The sequence below is a fragment of the Budorcas taxicolor genome, chromosome 4, assembly GCF_023091745.1.
Source record: "Budorcas taxicolor isolate Tak-1 chromosome 4, Takin1.1, whole genome shotgun sequence".
Taxonomy (NCBI): Eukaryota; Metazoa; Chordata; class Mammalia; order Artiodactyla; family Bovidae; genus Budorcas; species Budorcas taxicolor.
Genome location: NC_068913.1, coordinates 108,340,754 through 108,357,902, shown reverse-complemented (window position 1 = coordinate 108,357,902; position 17,149 = coordinate 108,340,754). Strand labels below are relative to the sequence as shown.

Here is a 17,149-nt window from a genome sequence, read left to right as displayed (position 1 = left end):
ACAGACTGAAATCATTCACCCTCTGGCTTCCTACTCCAGCTGGGGACTGGTAGTTTTTTGTGAATTCACTTTCCTGCCGGCAGTATTCAGAATAAGGCGATAGATGGGTTGTTGTTGTTTAGTGTGTCCGACTTTTTGCAGCCCCATGGACTGTAGCCCACCAGGCTTCTCTGTCCATGGGATTTCCCAGGCAAGAATACTGGAGTGAGTTGCCATTCCCTTCTCCAAGGGGATCCCTGGATCAGGGCTCCAACCCAGGTCTCCCACATTGCAGGCAGGATCGTTACAATCTGAGCCAACAGAGAAGCCCCTCAGATGGGAAGGATCGTTAAAAAACAGAAAGAAAGAAAGGAGCTGGAGTTTTAAGAGGAATACCGGGCATACTTAAGGAGCCAAGCCTTCTAGAGAATTGGTGGAGGAAGTGAAAGGAAAATAAGTCTAGAAAACTGTGGAAAGCCCAGATTCTGCAGGCTTAAAATCCAGGGGAAGGCACTCAGGTTTACCTGGGGAAGTGGATGAAACTGATGAGGACGAGCTGTGAGTAGGCTTGAGGAAGATTGTAGATGAGACTACAGAATGCATCTTAAGGACAGAAACCAGCTTGGTCTCCTCTGGATAGGAATGTATATTGAAGGGAGTGGTATTTGATAAGTGGGAAAAACAAGGGCAAAATGGAGGTGGCTGACAGTGTATGGAAACAGGAGGGAGAAGATGCCTTGGAAGGGAAGGGCTTGGTGTTTGTCAGTTTCGGTGGTTCCCCAAAGCCAAGCCTGATAGAAGGACCTGAGCACAGGTAGTTTACTTGGGAAGTGAGCCCAGAACTGCACAGTGAGGACGTGGAGAGGAGGAAACCGGGAAGGACCCTGGTCCAGTAAGGAGGGACCTCTCGCTGAGCTGTTTACTGCTGTGGGCAGCTGGAGCCCGATTCCTGTGGTAACCCCTGAGGGGCTCCAGAGTGCACCTAGGATGGCTCTACCCCAGGGGAAGCTTGCCCCATATCAGCTCACTGCCACTTCAGGGCTGCCCCTGGACCCTTGCCCAGGTGAGAAGGTCTCCCAGTGCCCAGGAGAGTCCTCCAGGGCTGTTGCTAGATGAGGTCTGGGGCACACAGCACACCTGCTACTTGGCTCTTGTCTCTTGGAGAGGCCAGAAAGCACAGCAAAGGGACAGACACTCATGATTTCTGTTCTCCTTGCATACCTGACACTGGACATTTTTATCTGCATTCTCTTCACCTTCCAAAACTATCCTCCAAAGGATGTGTGTACTATTCTCTTTATACAAATGGAAAGACCGGCGTATAAATAGTTTATCCAGGAGGAGCTGCTCTGAAGGGAAAAATGAACTCAGTTTTAGGCACACCAAATTTTCAAAGTCCTGGTAAACCTCAGAATGTTCCCCAAAGTAGGGGTGGGGAACTCCCTAGTGAGGGCAGACCCAGTAAACTGGGAGGTGTTTCCCAATCATTTAGTCAGAGCTACCAGAACAACTTTTGTTTCTGCAAGGTCAACTGACCTTTTTGTCCAGAGAAATAATGTCCCAAGTCATCTCAGGTTAACTGTCACTTTGATCTTCTTGCTCCTGTGGAATCCAGCCGCACCCTCACACCACTCAGGTTCTGCTCCTGCAGCCCCCATGGGGCTTCTCTCTGTTCAAAAGCTCCCAGAGGGAAGGCTGCGGGGAAGGGATAATTCGGAAGTTCTGAATGGATGTGTCCACACTGCATATTTAAAATGGATAAACAACTACTGTATGACACAGAGAACTCTGCTCAGTGTTGTGTGGCAGCCTGGAGGGGTGGGGAGTTTGGGAGAGAATGGATACATGTATTTGTATGCTTGAGTTGCATTACCATCACTGTTTACCTGCAACTTAGCAGGACCCTGTTAACCGACTCTACCACAATACAATGTAAAATAAAAAGTTAAAAAAAAAGTGCTCGCTTACAGCATTTCAGGTCTCAACTTAAATCTCAGGTCTTAGCTTCAATGTCACTCTGTCATGTGGGCCTTTACTATAACCCCATCTAAAGTAATTTTCTGGTTGCTGGATATCACACCACTGTGTTTTATTTTCATCTAACGATTATTAATGGCTGCATTTTATCTGCTTGTCTACCTAATTATTGTCCTTCCCCTTTTCAAATATTAGATTCGTGAAAGCAGGGACCTTGTCTGCTGTGTTCCTTGCTGAACCCCTGGGCCTTCCACCACTCGAGGTACATAACAAGTGGTTTTCATCTGAATGCATTATTTATGGATTTATTTATGGCTGCATAAGATCTTAGCAGTGGCTTGTGGGATCCTCTCTACCAGCTCACTGTTGGGGCTCAAGGGTGGCTTATGGCCCTGCTGCATGTGGGATCTTAGTTCCCGGACCAGGGATCAAACCTGTGTCCCTTGGATTGCAAGGCAGATTCTTAACCACTGGAATACCAAGGCAGTCCCTGAATGCATTTAGTTTTCTTCCTTTTTCTTTTTTTTTGCCCCGCACATTTCTTCCTTTGTTCTGACCAAGCTGAGTCTTTGCTTTCACCTCCTGCAGCTCATTGAACCATGGCGACAACTCCTGCGGCTGCCTTTGAGGCCCTCATGGATGGAGTGATAAGCTGGGAGGTACCCGAAGACCCTGTTCCCAGTGAACTCCTTCTTATTGGAGAGGCCGCCTTCCCAGTGATGGTGAACGACAAAGGCCAGGTCCTCATTGCGGCCTCCTTCTATGGCCGAGGCCGTCTGGTGGTGGTGTCCCACGAGGGCTATCTGCTGGATGCCGGCCTGGCCCCGTTTCTTCTCAATGCGGTGCGCTGGCTCTCTCCCTCTCCTGGGGCGCCTGTTGGTGTGCACCCATCCCTGGCATCACTAGCACACATCCTGGAGGGCTCCGGGGCGGAGGCACAGGTTCACCCAGAACCAGCAGAACCCCTGGAGGTTTACTGCCTCAGTGCCTACGATGACACCGTGACTGCGGAGCTGATCCAGTTTGTGAAACGTGGTGGGGGCTTGCTCATTGGGGGCCAGGCCTGGTACTGGGCCAGTCAGCACGGTAGTGACAAGGTGCTGTCCAAGTTCCCAGGGAACCAGGTGACCTGTGTGGCCGGAGTGTACTTCACTGACACCTATGGGGACAAAGGCTGCTTCAAGGTCCCCAAGAAGGTGCCCAAGATCCCTCTCCAGGTCAGGTGAGTGGTGTTTCCCTACCGGGAGTCTGATGCGTGTCCACAATAAATCTGATCCTCCTCATCAGTGAGCTTCCACTTTAATACACATGATTTTCTACTGCTTCTCAGAACCTCCACATAGAAAGGAAAAGACAACAGTAATGCACTAAGGCCCAGGAAGGGTTGAGTTCTCACTTTTCCTGCCGTCTGTGGCCAGAGCAACAATTAATCTGTTAGAAGAGCTTGTCTTACTCATCAGTCTGTCTGATGCCTGGGTTAGGCGGGGTGGGGGCTTCGTGGGTGTCTCAGTGGTAGAGGCTGGAGCTATGCTAGGCCTGTTCAGCAGGAGAGCCGGGAGTCCTGGTGGAGGGATGTCTGATGGGAACTGGAGCCCAAGAGAAGACACAGCGATGGCCGGAGACACACCTCGAGAGAGACAAGTACCTTGGCTCCTTCCTGCCTCCAGGCTTGGCTGGTGGGCTGAACTGGAGTGAGGAGAGAAGACAGGAGTCGAGATTCCCGTGATCAAATACTTTTAAGGACGGGTGTTGCCCTTAGGGAGCTGTACAGGGCTAGGAAAGGAAAGATTAGAGGAGGTCAGAAGTTTGGGATATTTGTGGTTTTGTGTAACTCGTTAAATCAGTGGCTCACTGTGCATGGCCACAGGTAACAGAAACCATGCTGTGGTGGACGGATCTGGTAGTTTATTTCTCGTGTGTAGCAAAGTCCAGGCAGATAATCAGGACTGTGGATTACCCCCCTGCTTTATGATAACCCAGGCTCATTCATGCATATTCATTCATTCCCTCTCTTGCCCTCCCTTTCTCTCTCCCTCCCAATCTCCCTCTATCTCTGTCTCTCTTCCCCTTTACCACTTCCATGACCCACATCCCTCCCTATGATATGCTTCACATTTATCCTTATGACTAAAAGATTGCTACTACTAATTTTGGCAATATAACTACACCCCAGCAAGAATAAGCTATAATGAATATACCTGCTGCATACGTCTCTTTTAATGCAGATAGTAATATGTTTTCTGGGAGCCCTGACCATCTGACTTCTGTAATGTTTCAGAAATTAGCTAACCTGGCCAACTCTAGCTGCCAGAGGGCCTGAAGGGCTGAATATTTTTAAATGGGCACTGGCACCTCTGAAGAAGTCAAGCTTCTGCTGTAAGGAAGGGCATGTTGTTCACTTGCCAAGTTGTGTCTGACTCTTTGCAACCCCATGGACCGCAGCACACATGGCTCCTCTGTCCTCCACTACCTCCCGGAGTTTGCTCAGATTCACATCTATTGAGTTGATGATGCTATCTAACCATCTCATTTTCTGCCACCCCCTTCTCCTTTTGCCATCAATCTTTCCCAGCATCAGGGTCTTTTCCAATGAGTTGACCCTTCGCACCAGGTGGCCAAAGTATTGAAGTTCAGCATCAGTCCTTCCAGTAAATATTCAGGGTTGACTTGTTTAGGAATGACTTGTTTGATCTTGACTGGGAATCAGACCAGTCAAGGAAGGGCAGACACATATTCAGAAAGCTGTTAGCAGTGTCCTCAGCCCCAAGGCCCGGCACACTTAAACCTGGCTCCCTCTGAAAGGGCTGGGAGGTGACGAGTTATTCAGAGAACCAGGGTGGATCCGGTTCATTCCAACTTCTCTTTAAGTCCGAGGGACAAACAGGTAAATCTCACCAACTAATTCCTCTTAATAGTTCCGAAGGACTCCTATCCAGCAAACTAAACCTGTTTTCTTGTTTCTCTTCATCTCCGCCTACATTTGTCATCTTGGCCACGGAATCTGAAGTACCTTTTGTCTTGTTTATGTTTTGAAAACATAACCAGAAGGTACCATTATCACGTCAAAAAAGAAGTAATGATTTCTTAATGTCATTATCCATTTCCATAATTGTCTTATTTTTTCATAGTTTTTTGAATTGATCTTTTATTAAAACCCAAATATTTTGATAGCTTGATATGACTTCTATGTCTTATATAATACTGAGTTTTCTTTCCAGTTCTTTTTATCTCTTGCTGTTTTTTTTTTTCTTAAGGAAACTAGGTGCTTTATCCTGAACAGTTTCCCCATAATATAGAATGTGTTTCCTTCAAAAGAGTCTGCATTTTGCTGACTGAATCCCTGTGGTGAAGTTGAATAAATTCCTTTGTTCCCTATATTTCTTGTAAATTAGAAGTTTGATCTAGATTCTACAGCAGAGATTGGCAAACTATGGCATGTGTGTCAGCCCCCTGTGTGTGTTCAGTTCAGTCACTCAGTTGTGTCCAAATTTTTGCAATCCCATGTACTGCAGCACGCCAGGCTTCCCTGCCCATCACCAACTCCCGGAGCTCGCTCAAACTCATGTTCATCAAGCAGTGATGCCATCCAACCATCTCATCCTCTGTCATCCCCTTCTCCTCCTGTGTTCAATCTTTCCCAGCATCAGGTCTTTGCCAGTGAGTCAGCTCTTCACATCAGGTAGCCAAAGTATTGGAGTTTCAGCTTCAGCAGCATTCCTTCCAATGAATATTCAGGACTGATCTCCTTTAGGATGGACTGGTTGGATCTCCTTGCAATCCAAGGGACTCTCAAGAGTCTTCTCCAACACCACAGTTCAAAAGCAACAATTCTTCAGCAGTCAGCTTTCTTTTTCTCAGTAACAAGTAGTAAATGCAGTCATCACATTTAAGTGACACTTTTTAAAAAGAGTGCATGCTAAGTCACGTCAGTCGTGTCTGGCTCTTTGTGATCCTATGGACTGTAGCCCGCCAGGCTCCTCTGTCCATTGGATTCTTCAGGCAAGAATACTGGAGTGGGTCGCCATGCCCTCCTACAGGCATGGCAGGATTTTGACCCAAGGATTGAACCCCTATCTCCTATGTCTCCTGCATTGGCAGGTGGGTTCTTTACCACTAGCACCACCTGGGAAGCCCTTTAAAAAGAGTGTATAAATCTTCAAGTGTAGTGTGAAGAGTTTACTTGTAGCACATTCCTAGATCAGAGCTAGCATGTGGAGAGAGGGATTTGATGTTCTATACTGACTTCTTTACAGAAATGTTACTCTGAAGAATAGATGTACTTTTTAACTTCATTCATTTCTATGTTCAATAATAAACATACCTCAGAGGTACTCTGAGTTCAGTTCCAGACCACTGCAATAAAATGAGTCACATGAGTGACTCAAATCTCCAGTGTCATTAATGAGAGTGAGAAAATTGGTGTGAACTGTGTAACCTCTGTACCCCTCCAGATTTCTGTATTCAGTGAGCTGGTCTCAGTGGTTCCCCATCTGAGTGCAGCCCCTTTGTTCCTTTTCCAGATGTGGGGAGGACCTCAGGAAGGATCAGCAGCAGCTCCTGGAAGGGATCTCAGAGCTCGACATCGGGACAGGGGGACTCCCCTCGCAGCTGCTGGTGCACGGGGCCCTGGCCTTCCCCCTGGGCTTAGATGCCTCTCTCCGCTGCTTCCTGGCAGCTGCCCGCTATGGCCAGGGCCGGGTGGTCCTGGCTGCCCATGAGGGCATGCTCTTTGCTCCCAGTTTGGAACCCTTTTTACTCAACGCTGTGCGCTGGCTGGCCAAAGGCCAGACAGGCAAAGTTGGGGTGAACACCAGTCTAGACAAACTGCACGCCCTGCTGGTGGAGCGTGGTCTTGAATGCAGTCTTGAGCCCCATCTGACAAGTGACGTGTCCATCTACTGCTGTACAGCTTACAGCGACAAGGAGGCTAAGCAGCTGCAGGAGTTTGTGGCCGAGGGCGGGGGCTTGCTGATTGGGGGCCACGCCTGGTGGTGGGCCTCCCAGAACCCTGGCCGCTCCACATTGGCTGATTTCCCCGGTAATGTCATACTGAACAGCTTTGGCCTCAGCATCCTACCTTGGACCTTGGACCCGGGCTGTTTCCCGGTCCCTTCCGCCGACAGCCTGAACTACCACTTCCGCAAGGCGCTGTCTGAATTCCAGGCTAACTTGAACCTCGAGGGTGGCAACTTGGAGAAGAACTGGCTGTCAAAACTGAGAGTGGATGGAGCCGCCTTCCTCCAGATTCCCGCAGAGGGGGTCCCTGCCTATGCCTCCCTGCACCGGCTCCTGAGGAAGCAGCTGCGTCTTTCGGGATTACCGGCTGTGAGCCCGGAGAATCCGGTGGCCAGTGACTCCTGTGAGGCGGTGGTGCTCTGCCTGGCCACGGAGCTGGCACGCTCTGGCACTGACTGCTCCAAGCTGGCACAGGAGCTTGGAGCCTGGTCCTGCGGCTCCAATCTGTGCCCATCAGAGCACACTGTGGAGATTGATGCACGCAACCCAAGTAGGCCACCAGGGGCCTGGCCGGGGACAGGAAGGGGGCTCGTGGGCTCTGTGGGATCTTGTAGGGCCCGAAGGTTCGGTGGGCCAGTTCCTTTCGCCATCACGCACTTTCAAGGAGATGGGAGTGGGGTTCTGCTCTGGGCTTAGGTGGGCTTCAGGCAGGAAGCATGGATGAACTGAGGTGTGCAGGGAAGGGCTGTACCTCTGGGAGGTGCTGCGAGGCACCGAGCAGGGGAAGAACTCAGCCTTTGCTGACTGTGCCTTTTGTCACCCAGGCGATGATACTTGGATGAGTACAGGGCTTTACCTCCCAAACGGACAACTTACAGAAGTCTGCTTGTGCGAAGCTGCAGCTTGCGCCGGCCTGAAAGTAAGGCTCGGACCCCCGCCACTGCCTCATGCTTCATTCTCATCCAGCTCACTGCTCTTCTACCAGAGTGCAGGAAGGCATCGTCCCACCCACATTACAGATGAAGCAGCTAAGTTTCTGGGAGCCTATGGGAGTGCCTCCCTGGAGAAGGAAATGGCTACCCACTCCCAGTAGTCTGGCCTGGAAAAATCCCATGGACACAGAGGAGCCTGGTGGGCTGCAGTCTATGGGGTCACAGAGAGGAGGACCCAACTGAGTGCTTGTGTAGAGCTCTTCACTTCAGACCCAGTCCTCTAAGACAAGCCCTCAGCCCTCCAGCTTCCGACAGGAATGTGGGGGAAAGGACACCGGACATATTCTGAACCACAGGCATTTCCCCGGCATGGCCTTTCTGGGTTTTACATCTTTACCTTCATCCCTAAAGGGTGTGCACAACCCCATCACTCACAAAAATAGACCATGATGCCAAATTAAAATTGCTCCTGCCTCAGTTCTGAGGGTCACTTCCTACCACGGTTGAGGTCTCTTGGGGGTCAGTCTCCCTTCTCACGCTCACTTGCAGTAACCCCAAGAAAAGCAGTCCCAGGCCTCCAGGCGAGAGGCACTCAATCTGTCTGAGCAGGAAGGGAGGCCGGGATGACCCCTCATCCCGTGTCCCACTGTGTCTGGATGGCCTCCTGTCTGTGCACGAAGGGCGGCCAAGGATTCCCTCTGCCTTATTTCTGGCATCAGAACCACCTCAGGGGCTTGATCCCTGGTGTAGGAGCCCAGGTTCGGTCTGGAATAGAGGCACCAGGAGCTGCTAGTCAGTATCAGCCTCAGGGTTATGTCTGATCTGCCTGATGCTGGTCCACTGTGGTGGTGGTGGTGGTGGTTTAGTCGCTAAATCGTATCCGACTCTTTGCGACCCCATGGACTACAGCCTGCCAGGCTCCTCTGTCCCTGGGATTTTCCAGGCAACAATATTAGAGTGGCTTGCCATTTCCTTCTCCAGGGGATCTTCCCAACCCAGGGATCGAACCTGGGTGTCCTGCTCTGCAGGCAGAGTCTTTACTGACGGAGCTACCAGGGAAGTCAGTCCACTGTAGAGCTGTTTAAATCCCTAGAAATACGATTCCACGTGCCGTTCAGTGCATATGACTTTTTGCAGTGCATATGACTTTTGAGTGCCGCCATCTCATGGTTTGCATGCACCACTTACAGAAAGGGGAAACTGGAGTTTTCTCAGAACCTTCCATCACACAGTCCCACACACAACCCCACACCCCACAGCCCAGGGAACCAGCTCCACCCACGCGTGGTGCAATCGCCTTTCCAGTTACAGATTGGCTGCCACACTGATGACTTGATGAGTGCCAGCAAGCTGTCTCGAGCCCCTGTGGTGACTCACCAGTGCTACATGGACAGAACCGAACAGTCGGTCTCCAACCTCTGGGGCGGCCTTCTCTATGTCATCGTGCCCACGGGCTGTAACCTGGGGCCCATGTCCATCACCATCAAGAAGGCTGTGCCTGCCCCGTATTACAAGCTGGGTGAGTGGACTGGACATGGAGGGGAGGAGGAGAGCGGGGGCTGGTGTGTAGTTGTGGGCTGGTTGCCAAGGAGCTGGAGGACAGAAGGAGAAGGGACTGCTGGAAATGGCAGTGGAGGCAGGAGTGAGAAATCCCTGTGTCCATGGAGACTTCAGGGCAGAACAGAGGGGAGGGTCTGGGGGCCTGTCCTTCTCTGCGCAGCACGTAGACGTGCATGGTAATCATCCCTTATTTCAGTGTCCTCCTCCTGGTCAGCTCAAGGAAGGTGGAGGAAGTGGGTGACAGGTTCCGTGATGTTTATTCCCAGGTGAGACATCACTGGAGGCGTGGAGGAGCTGTATTCAGGAGAGCCCGGCTCCCTGGGGAGAGCTGGCGACAGACAACATCATCTTGACGGTGCCGACTGCAGACCTCCGGGCCCTGGAGGACCCGGAGCCCTTGCTCCGCCTCTGGGACGAGATGATGGAGGCTATAGCCAGGTTGGCGGCCCAGTCCTTCCCTTTCCGCCGTCCTGAGAGGATTGTTGCTGATGTGCAGATCTCAGCCGGTAGGTGCTCCAGAGGGATGCTCCTAGCGGGTAGACACCTTTTCGTTACTATTTTGCATTTCTTGGGGCCTGTTGTTTTCTTTCTTTCATTCTTCCTTCCTTCCTTTCTGTAGTGTCCTTGTCTGGTTTTGGTATCAGAGTGATGACAGCCTCCTAGAATGGTTTTGGGTGGATTCTGTCCGCTTCGGTCTTTTGGGAGTTTGAGAAGGATCGGTATAAATTCTACTGTGTTTGTTGGGTAGAGTTCCTCAGTGAAGCCATCCAGTCCTGGACTTCTTGTTTGTACAGAGGTATTTTTCTATATATCGATTCTGTTTCACTTCTAGTGAGTGAGTGATCTGTTCAAATTATCTGTTTCTTCTTGACGCAGTTTGCACAGGCTGTGTGTTTCTAGAAACTGGTCCAAGAAACTTGTCCATTTCTTCTTGTCCAGTTTGTTGGCATGTAACTGTTCATAGTATTCTCTTAGGATTTTTTGTATCTCTGTGGTATTTCTCCTCTTTCATTTGTTACTTTGTTTACTTGGGTCCACTTGCTCTTCTTGTGAGCCTGGCCAGAGTTTGTTGACTGTCCTTTCAAAAAACCAGCTCTTGGCTTTATTGATCTTTTCCACTGTTTTTTGACTCTCTATTTTAGTTATTTTCTGCCTGATCTTTGTTATTGCTTCCTTTCTGCTGACTTTTATTTTGCCTTTTAAAATATCCAATATATGTAAGGCATAATTTTACCAGTAAAGTAAGGGGAGAAAAATACACTGAAGACATGGAGATGAAAGGATGTTTACATGCAAAAAGGTAAATCATGTTCACCTACAGGGTAAGAATTCACAGAGGGATGGAACAGTCTCAGAAAAACTGGTACTAGGACTTCAAGACGCTGGTGAGGATTGTTTCAAGGAGAGGTTAATACCTCTGAGATATCTCCTTCAACCATAATTCAGATTTGCAATGAAAAGAGAGGGCAAAAAGATCTATACTAAGTATTTAGTGGTTTAGAGAAAAGGCAACGGCACCCACTCCAGTACTCTTGCCTGGGAAAATCCCATGGATGGAGGAGCCTGGTGGGCTGCAGTCCATGGGGTCGCTAAGAGTAGGACACGACTGAGCGACGTCACTTCACTTTTCACTTTCACTTTCCTCCATTGGAGAATGAAATGGCAACCCACTCTAGTGTTCTTGCCTGGAGAATCCCAGGGACTGGGGAGCCTGGTGGGCTGCCATCTATGGGGTTGCACAGAGTTGGACACGACTTAAGTGACTTAGCAGCAGCAGCAGCAGAGAAAAGAAGGACATCTTTTGCTTTAAAAAGGGGGAAAAGATTCAAAAAATTCCTTTGGCCATATTTGTAATCTTTTAACAAAGGGCAAGATTTTCATTGTTAAAAAGCATTGTTGAATTTGGACAACAGTGGTTTCTACAAGAGAAGGAGTAACGCTGCCTAGCCTCAAGGATCTCAGATTCGGATACAAGACTTAATGTTACAGACGGGCATGCAAAGGAAACTCACATGAAGGGAAGCACTGAATTAGGGTGGGAATGGCTGTGTAAAGAATTAACACTCTTTGGGGCCAGAGAAAGTGGGAGGCGTAACTCCAGAGCGGAAGTATGGGAAGGAGGCTGAGCACTCTTTGGACCAAGTCATGGGGGCATCAGCTTTCTAAGTCAGCAGGGAGATTCTGGAATTAGCGGGTACAGGCAGGATGGTGAGGAAAAGTTACCCAGTGGAGAGGAAGGAAGGGAGATGGGTTTGGGTGGACCCCCGCCCCGTGCCTCATTCTGCCTTTGCGTTCCCAGGCTGGATGCACTCGGGCTACCCCATCATGTGCCACCTGGAGTCAGTGCCGGAGCTCATCGATGAGATGGGCATGAGAAGCCGCGGGCTCTGGGGCCCCGTGCATGAGCTGGGCCACAACCAGCAGCGGGAGGAGTGGGAGCTCCCCCCACACACCACCGAGGCCACCTGCAACCTGTGGTCGGTGTACGTGCACGAGACGGTCTTGGGCATCCCCAGGGCTCAGGCCCACCCCGCTCTGAGCCCTCCAGAACGGGAGAATAGGATCAAAACACACCTGGAGAAGGGAGCCCCCCTGTGCGACTGGGAAGTGTGGACAGCTCTGGAAACATATCTGCAGGTACTGATCAGAAATTCAGGGAGATGGGTGCCCCCAGACCCTCCATCATGGGGCATCCCAGATCCCAGGAGCTTGCCAAGTCCTTTCCGCCCCCACCAGCCTGCCCACCACCTTCCCTGGCTGCGTGGTGGTGCCTCTCAGGTCAAATATCTCTAAAATGCAGATAATGACACCTGCCCCACTCACCTCCTGTGCTTTTGTATATGTAAGAGAAAATGACAACTATTATGAGAAAAAATAACTAGAGAGACATACAGTCTCTGGGTATATCAGGCAAGAGCAGACATTCTGGGTAAGACAGCCTTGGGACTGAGTCACATCTCTCCCACTCACTGGCTTATCCTTTGTCCCCTAATGAGTGCCTCGGAAATGGTGATTGTCTTGCTTTGCTTTCCCCCACCTTAGTTTTATGGGGTCAAGTGAGTGTTGCACCCCTTCATAGTGTTAGGGGCAACTGCATCACAAGAAGACCTCTTAGGAGGTAACTGTCACTGAAATTGTCAGGTTTCCACCACCCACTTGAACCCAAAGTGTCTTCAGAATGAATAAGTAAATAACCAACCCAACAGAAGAACACCAAAGTCTCGAAGTGAGTTGATTTCCTGTGAAATAAGCAGAAATCCCTTTCCCCTCTCCCATCCTGCTTTGAAGTTTAATATTTTCAAGCTGTGAAAGCCACGCCCCAGTCAGATCTCCTGCCCTGTCTGCTATGACCCTCTAAATAATGGTCATGGCTCACATTTCACAGCCACACTGAGTCAGAGAGTCTAAGCATCCTGACCAACATCACACATTTAAATTATGGGCCCAGAACCTATGGTCAGGAGTGACAAGCCGAGGCTTTTGCACTTCCAACACCTTGCTTTGATTTTTCTTTTTTCATTCATTTTCTGAAGATCTGAGTGAGAGACAGCCCCAGTCAATGAGATAACTGCATTGCATCAGATCTGGATTCTTCTAGAGCCAGTCTGAGGGTTGCAGGGAAACAGACCCCACATGGTGGTTGGCCCTGAAGTGTAAGGCAAAGCCTTCATTCCTCTCTACCTGCTGACCCACTCACCACGAGTATCATTCTGCAAAAGCTCTGAGGAGACCGCTCATCCTGGAGTCCAAGGCTTGGTCTCAGGACAGATGGGCACCTTCTGTTTTCTCAACCTGCGGGAGGTCTTCTCCCCCTCTTTCCTCCTGCTGTCGCCTTAGTGCAGATCCTCAGCATCCTCCTCTCTGCTCCCAAAGCCTCTTAAGTTTTTCCCCCATCTTGCTTCAACCGCCTTCAATCCACCTTCCACACCAGCTCCAAAATAATCTGAATATTCTGTGGTTACGTCCCTCAAGCGTGCTCCTTCACATTCAGAAGGAAGGGGAAACACTTCAATGGGTGTCGAAGGCCGGTCATCGTCAGACCTTCACCAACACCTCCAGCTCCCACTTGCCCACCTCCTTGATTATCCTGCAGTTTACAGAGCTGCTTCCCACTAGGAACGCATTTGCCGATTTGGCTTCTATGTCCCCCCTGCTTCCCTCCTGCAGCTGAAACGTGCTGAACGTCTTGTCTGTTTCCTGTCACATCACCTGTCCGAACTCGGCTCTCTTGCCCTCTTCTCCCGACATCATCTCCTGGACAAGCCAACCTCTTTTGTAATTTGTTATACGTCTGTCTCTCTGGTTGACCAGGGACCTCCAGAAGGACAAGAGCCCTAATCATTTTCGCCTAGCGCAGTACCTGACACACTGCAGATGTTTCATAATGTTATATGTGTAATAATATGTTCAGTGTGGTGATATATTAATAGAGATGAGCAGGAGGACTCACAAGGCCACGTCAGTGAGGACACAGCCGTGAGATCACAGGGAAGCTGATCAAAGTGCACCTGTCCTTGTGGTTTCATACCCCAGACTCAGAGGATTCTCCTCCATAAAAGGGGGAGATCTTGGAAACCCCAAGATCGCTGCTAGCTCTAAATTTCTATGAAAAGTGAAAGTGAAGTCGCTCAGTCATCTTCGACCCTTTGCAACCCCGTGGACTGTAGCCCACCAGGCGGCCCTGTCCATGGGATTCTCTAGCAAGAATACTGGAGTGGGTTGCCATTTCCTTCTCCAGGGGATCTTCCCAACCCAGGGATCGAACTCAGGTCTCCCACATTGCAGGCAGACCCTTTACTGTCTGAGCCACCAGGGAATCAAAAATTTCTACAATCTTAGCAAATAAGAGCTTCTTACCCATGGCTTTCAGGTAGATTCTTCCCTATGAAGTATAAGTCACTCACATGTTGAACCACTTGTGACATACCTGCTAATTTCTTGTTTTGTTCCAAAGGCAGTGTCCCATAGAGAAAAACGGTAGCCATGAAAATAGTCACAGGTCTGAGATGGCTTGAAAAAAAAGAAAAAAAAAAAAAGATTTTATTATGTCTGAAAGATATTGTAAGTTCCCAGATTTGGGGACCGAATTCCCATCTCAGTCAAGCTCAAATCTGTCTGATGCCTAAGTCAAGAAAACACTTAGAAAAAAAAACAAAAACACTTAGGAACTGAGAATACTACTTCTTTTTAATTAAAGAAATTTCAGATAACAGAGATAACTGTCATTTGCTGAGGATTTACCTCTTTTCAGCAATTAGGTTCCTTGTGTAGCCCCCTACTAGATTCAAAGGGTACAGGGTTTGTGACCAAAAAGTGGAATGAGCCAACACAATCGTGTTTATGATCAGAAGTAAGATGGGGAGACAGGGGCAAGTAAAGAAGCAAAGCTAACAATGGCTTCCCAGGTGGTGCAGGTGGTAAAGAACCCATTGCCAAAGCGGGAGATGGAAGAGATGCGAGTTCGATCCCAGGGTCAGGAAGATCCCCTGGAGAAGGAAATGGCAACCCACTCCAGTATTCTTGCCTGGAGAATCCCGTGGACGGGGGATCCCGGTGGGCTACAGTCCATGGAATGGCAAAGAGTTGGACACAACTGAAGTGACTTAACACACACACAGAAATCACAGGAAATGAGACACACTCGTGAACACATATGCTGCAGTATTTCACAGACTTACACCTCATTCTGCCCCTTCCTCCTTTTCCAGCTCCAGGAGGCCTTTGGGTGGGAGCCGTTCACCCAGCTCTTCGCTGAGTACCAGACCCTCTCTCACATCCCCAGGGACAACCCTGGCAAGATGAACCTGTGGGTGAGGAAGTTCTCTGAAAAGGTGCAGAAGAACCTGGCTCCGTTCTTTGAGGCCTGGGGCTGGCCTGTCGAGGAGGAAGTGGCTTCCAGCCTGGCCTGTCTGCCTGAGTGGGAAGAAAACCCCATGAGAGTGTACCTCTAGACTGCGACGTCAGCAGTGGGCACCCAGCGGTGTGTGTGTGGAACGGGGGGACCACTCGCCCACTCCCCCTCCCTGTGTTTCTTGCCAGTGTGCCCTGAGCCTGAATCCTCCTTTGCCGCCTGTCCTCAGGAAGTCCTTTAAGATGCTAAGACAAAATGAAACCAGCTTTCTCAGGAAAACACCTCTGTGCTTCTTTTCTTGTACCTCTGCCTCTATGCTCACTGCCACCCAAACCTTGCTGTCTTCACCATCCTCGCCCTCCTGCAGAGGATGTTTCTTTGAGTGTCTGCAAGCTCTTGGCTTCTATTTATGACCAATAATTTTAAAGACTCTGGACTGATTGTAATCTGATATCACTCCCTCACCCCAGCTGGCCCTGAACAAACCTCTTATCTCCAGCTCTCAGAAGCTTTCTGATTGTAAGAGAGATGCTCTAATGGAGATGGCTGTGAACAAGCTTTGGTTCTATGGAACTCAACTTTCTGTGCGTCTGGATTCTTATTCATAACATGGGGATAAAAAACATGTCTGATCACCACCTGTGTGCACGTAAGGGAGCTCTCCAGCCCAGTTTTGTGTGGACAACCTGCAAACTGAATCTCCCTTCAGGGTCTACCTCCTTGAGGTTTGCATCCAGTCCTTGAGTGAGAGTATTTAGTGAACATGAATGTTGTGCCCAGATGTGGTATCAAATGATAGTCTTCAAGATCCTAGCCCATCCTAAGCATCCTTTCTCCTGCCTCTGGAAGGCTGTTGGGATAGAACGTCACCCCAGGAATGGTGTAAACTCAGATGAGATGATGTGAACTCAAGCTGGAGGTCACAGCACTGGTGGGGTTTGGTTTTCTTGGTTAGTTTCATCTCTGAGTCCTTTTGCTCCAGCCAAAGGTGAAAGTCACTCTAGCAGCCCTACCAGGTCCATCAGCCTGTTGGTTGTCGGCACAAAACAGGCAGCTGGCTCCTCTGGCCACCATGGAATCAAGGCACTGTCTCAATAGCAGCAGTGCTGAGAGGGCTCCGATGGAACATGATTCCGAGTTGTAGCAGACGGAGTTATTCACACTCACTGACTGCCTGCAACCCAGCGTCCCCTGAACTTTATCATCTCATTCCGGTCCATCCCGGCTCTTTGGCTGGGTGGGGTTCCAATGAGAGATTCATCTATCTCCAGCATTAGCAGAATGTACACTGAGCCATTTTCCTCAAGCTTGGTTTTTAAACCATGGTTTTGTTGTTCTCAGTATCATTCCCTGGGCTTTGCCGAGGACACGGTGGCCCCTCAGGCAAACGGACCTGGGGAATGTCTTTCTCTGAAGCCCAGCAGCACATCCTTCTCCCAATTCGAGGATAGTTTCCTTTCATTTCACTCGTGTCCTTCGTCAGGTGCATTTCTGACAGAGAAAAGCTCAATAAACATTTGTTCTGTTATACAGAGTGAAGTCAGAAAGAGAAAAAAGCAAATATTGTATATTAACACATACATATGGCATCTGGACATGGTGTTGGTGAACTTATTGCAGGGAAGCAGCCTAGACACAGACGAGAGAACGGATTTGTGGACACAGTGGGGGAAGGAAAGAGGCGAACGAGTGGGGAAAGTAGTCGACTCCCATACACTAAGTGTGAAACAGACAGCTGGTGAGGAGTTGCTCTAGAACGCGAGGAGCTGAGTTGAGCGCTCTGTGATGACCTAGAGGGGCGGGATGGAGGGAGTCGGGGGAGGTGATACATGCATAATTATGGCTGATTTGCGTTGCTGTATGGTAGAAACCAGCACAAGCCTGTAAAGTAATT

The 17,149-nt window shown here is 49.6% G+C and overlaps 1 protein-coding gene across 1 annotated transcript; it reads left to right on the top strand.

The window, feature by feature from the left end:
• The first annotated feature begins 2,555 nt into the window (after positions 1-2,555).
• On the top strand, positions 2,556-15,355 carry TCAF2 (TRPM8 channel associated factor 2). The gene is made up of 7 exons (XM_052638947.1): positions 2,556-3,178; positions 6,477-7,462; positions 7,737-7,831; positions 9,150-9,363; positions 9,671-9,910; positions 11,704-12,041; positions 15,113-15,355. Exons 1-7 carry the CDS (start codon positions 2,556-2,558, stop codon positions 15,353-15,355), a joined length of 2,739 nt encoding a protein of 912 aa, XP_052494907.1.
• Positions 15,356-17,149: the final 1,794 nt, after the last annotated feature.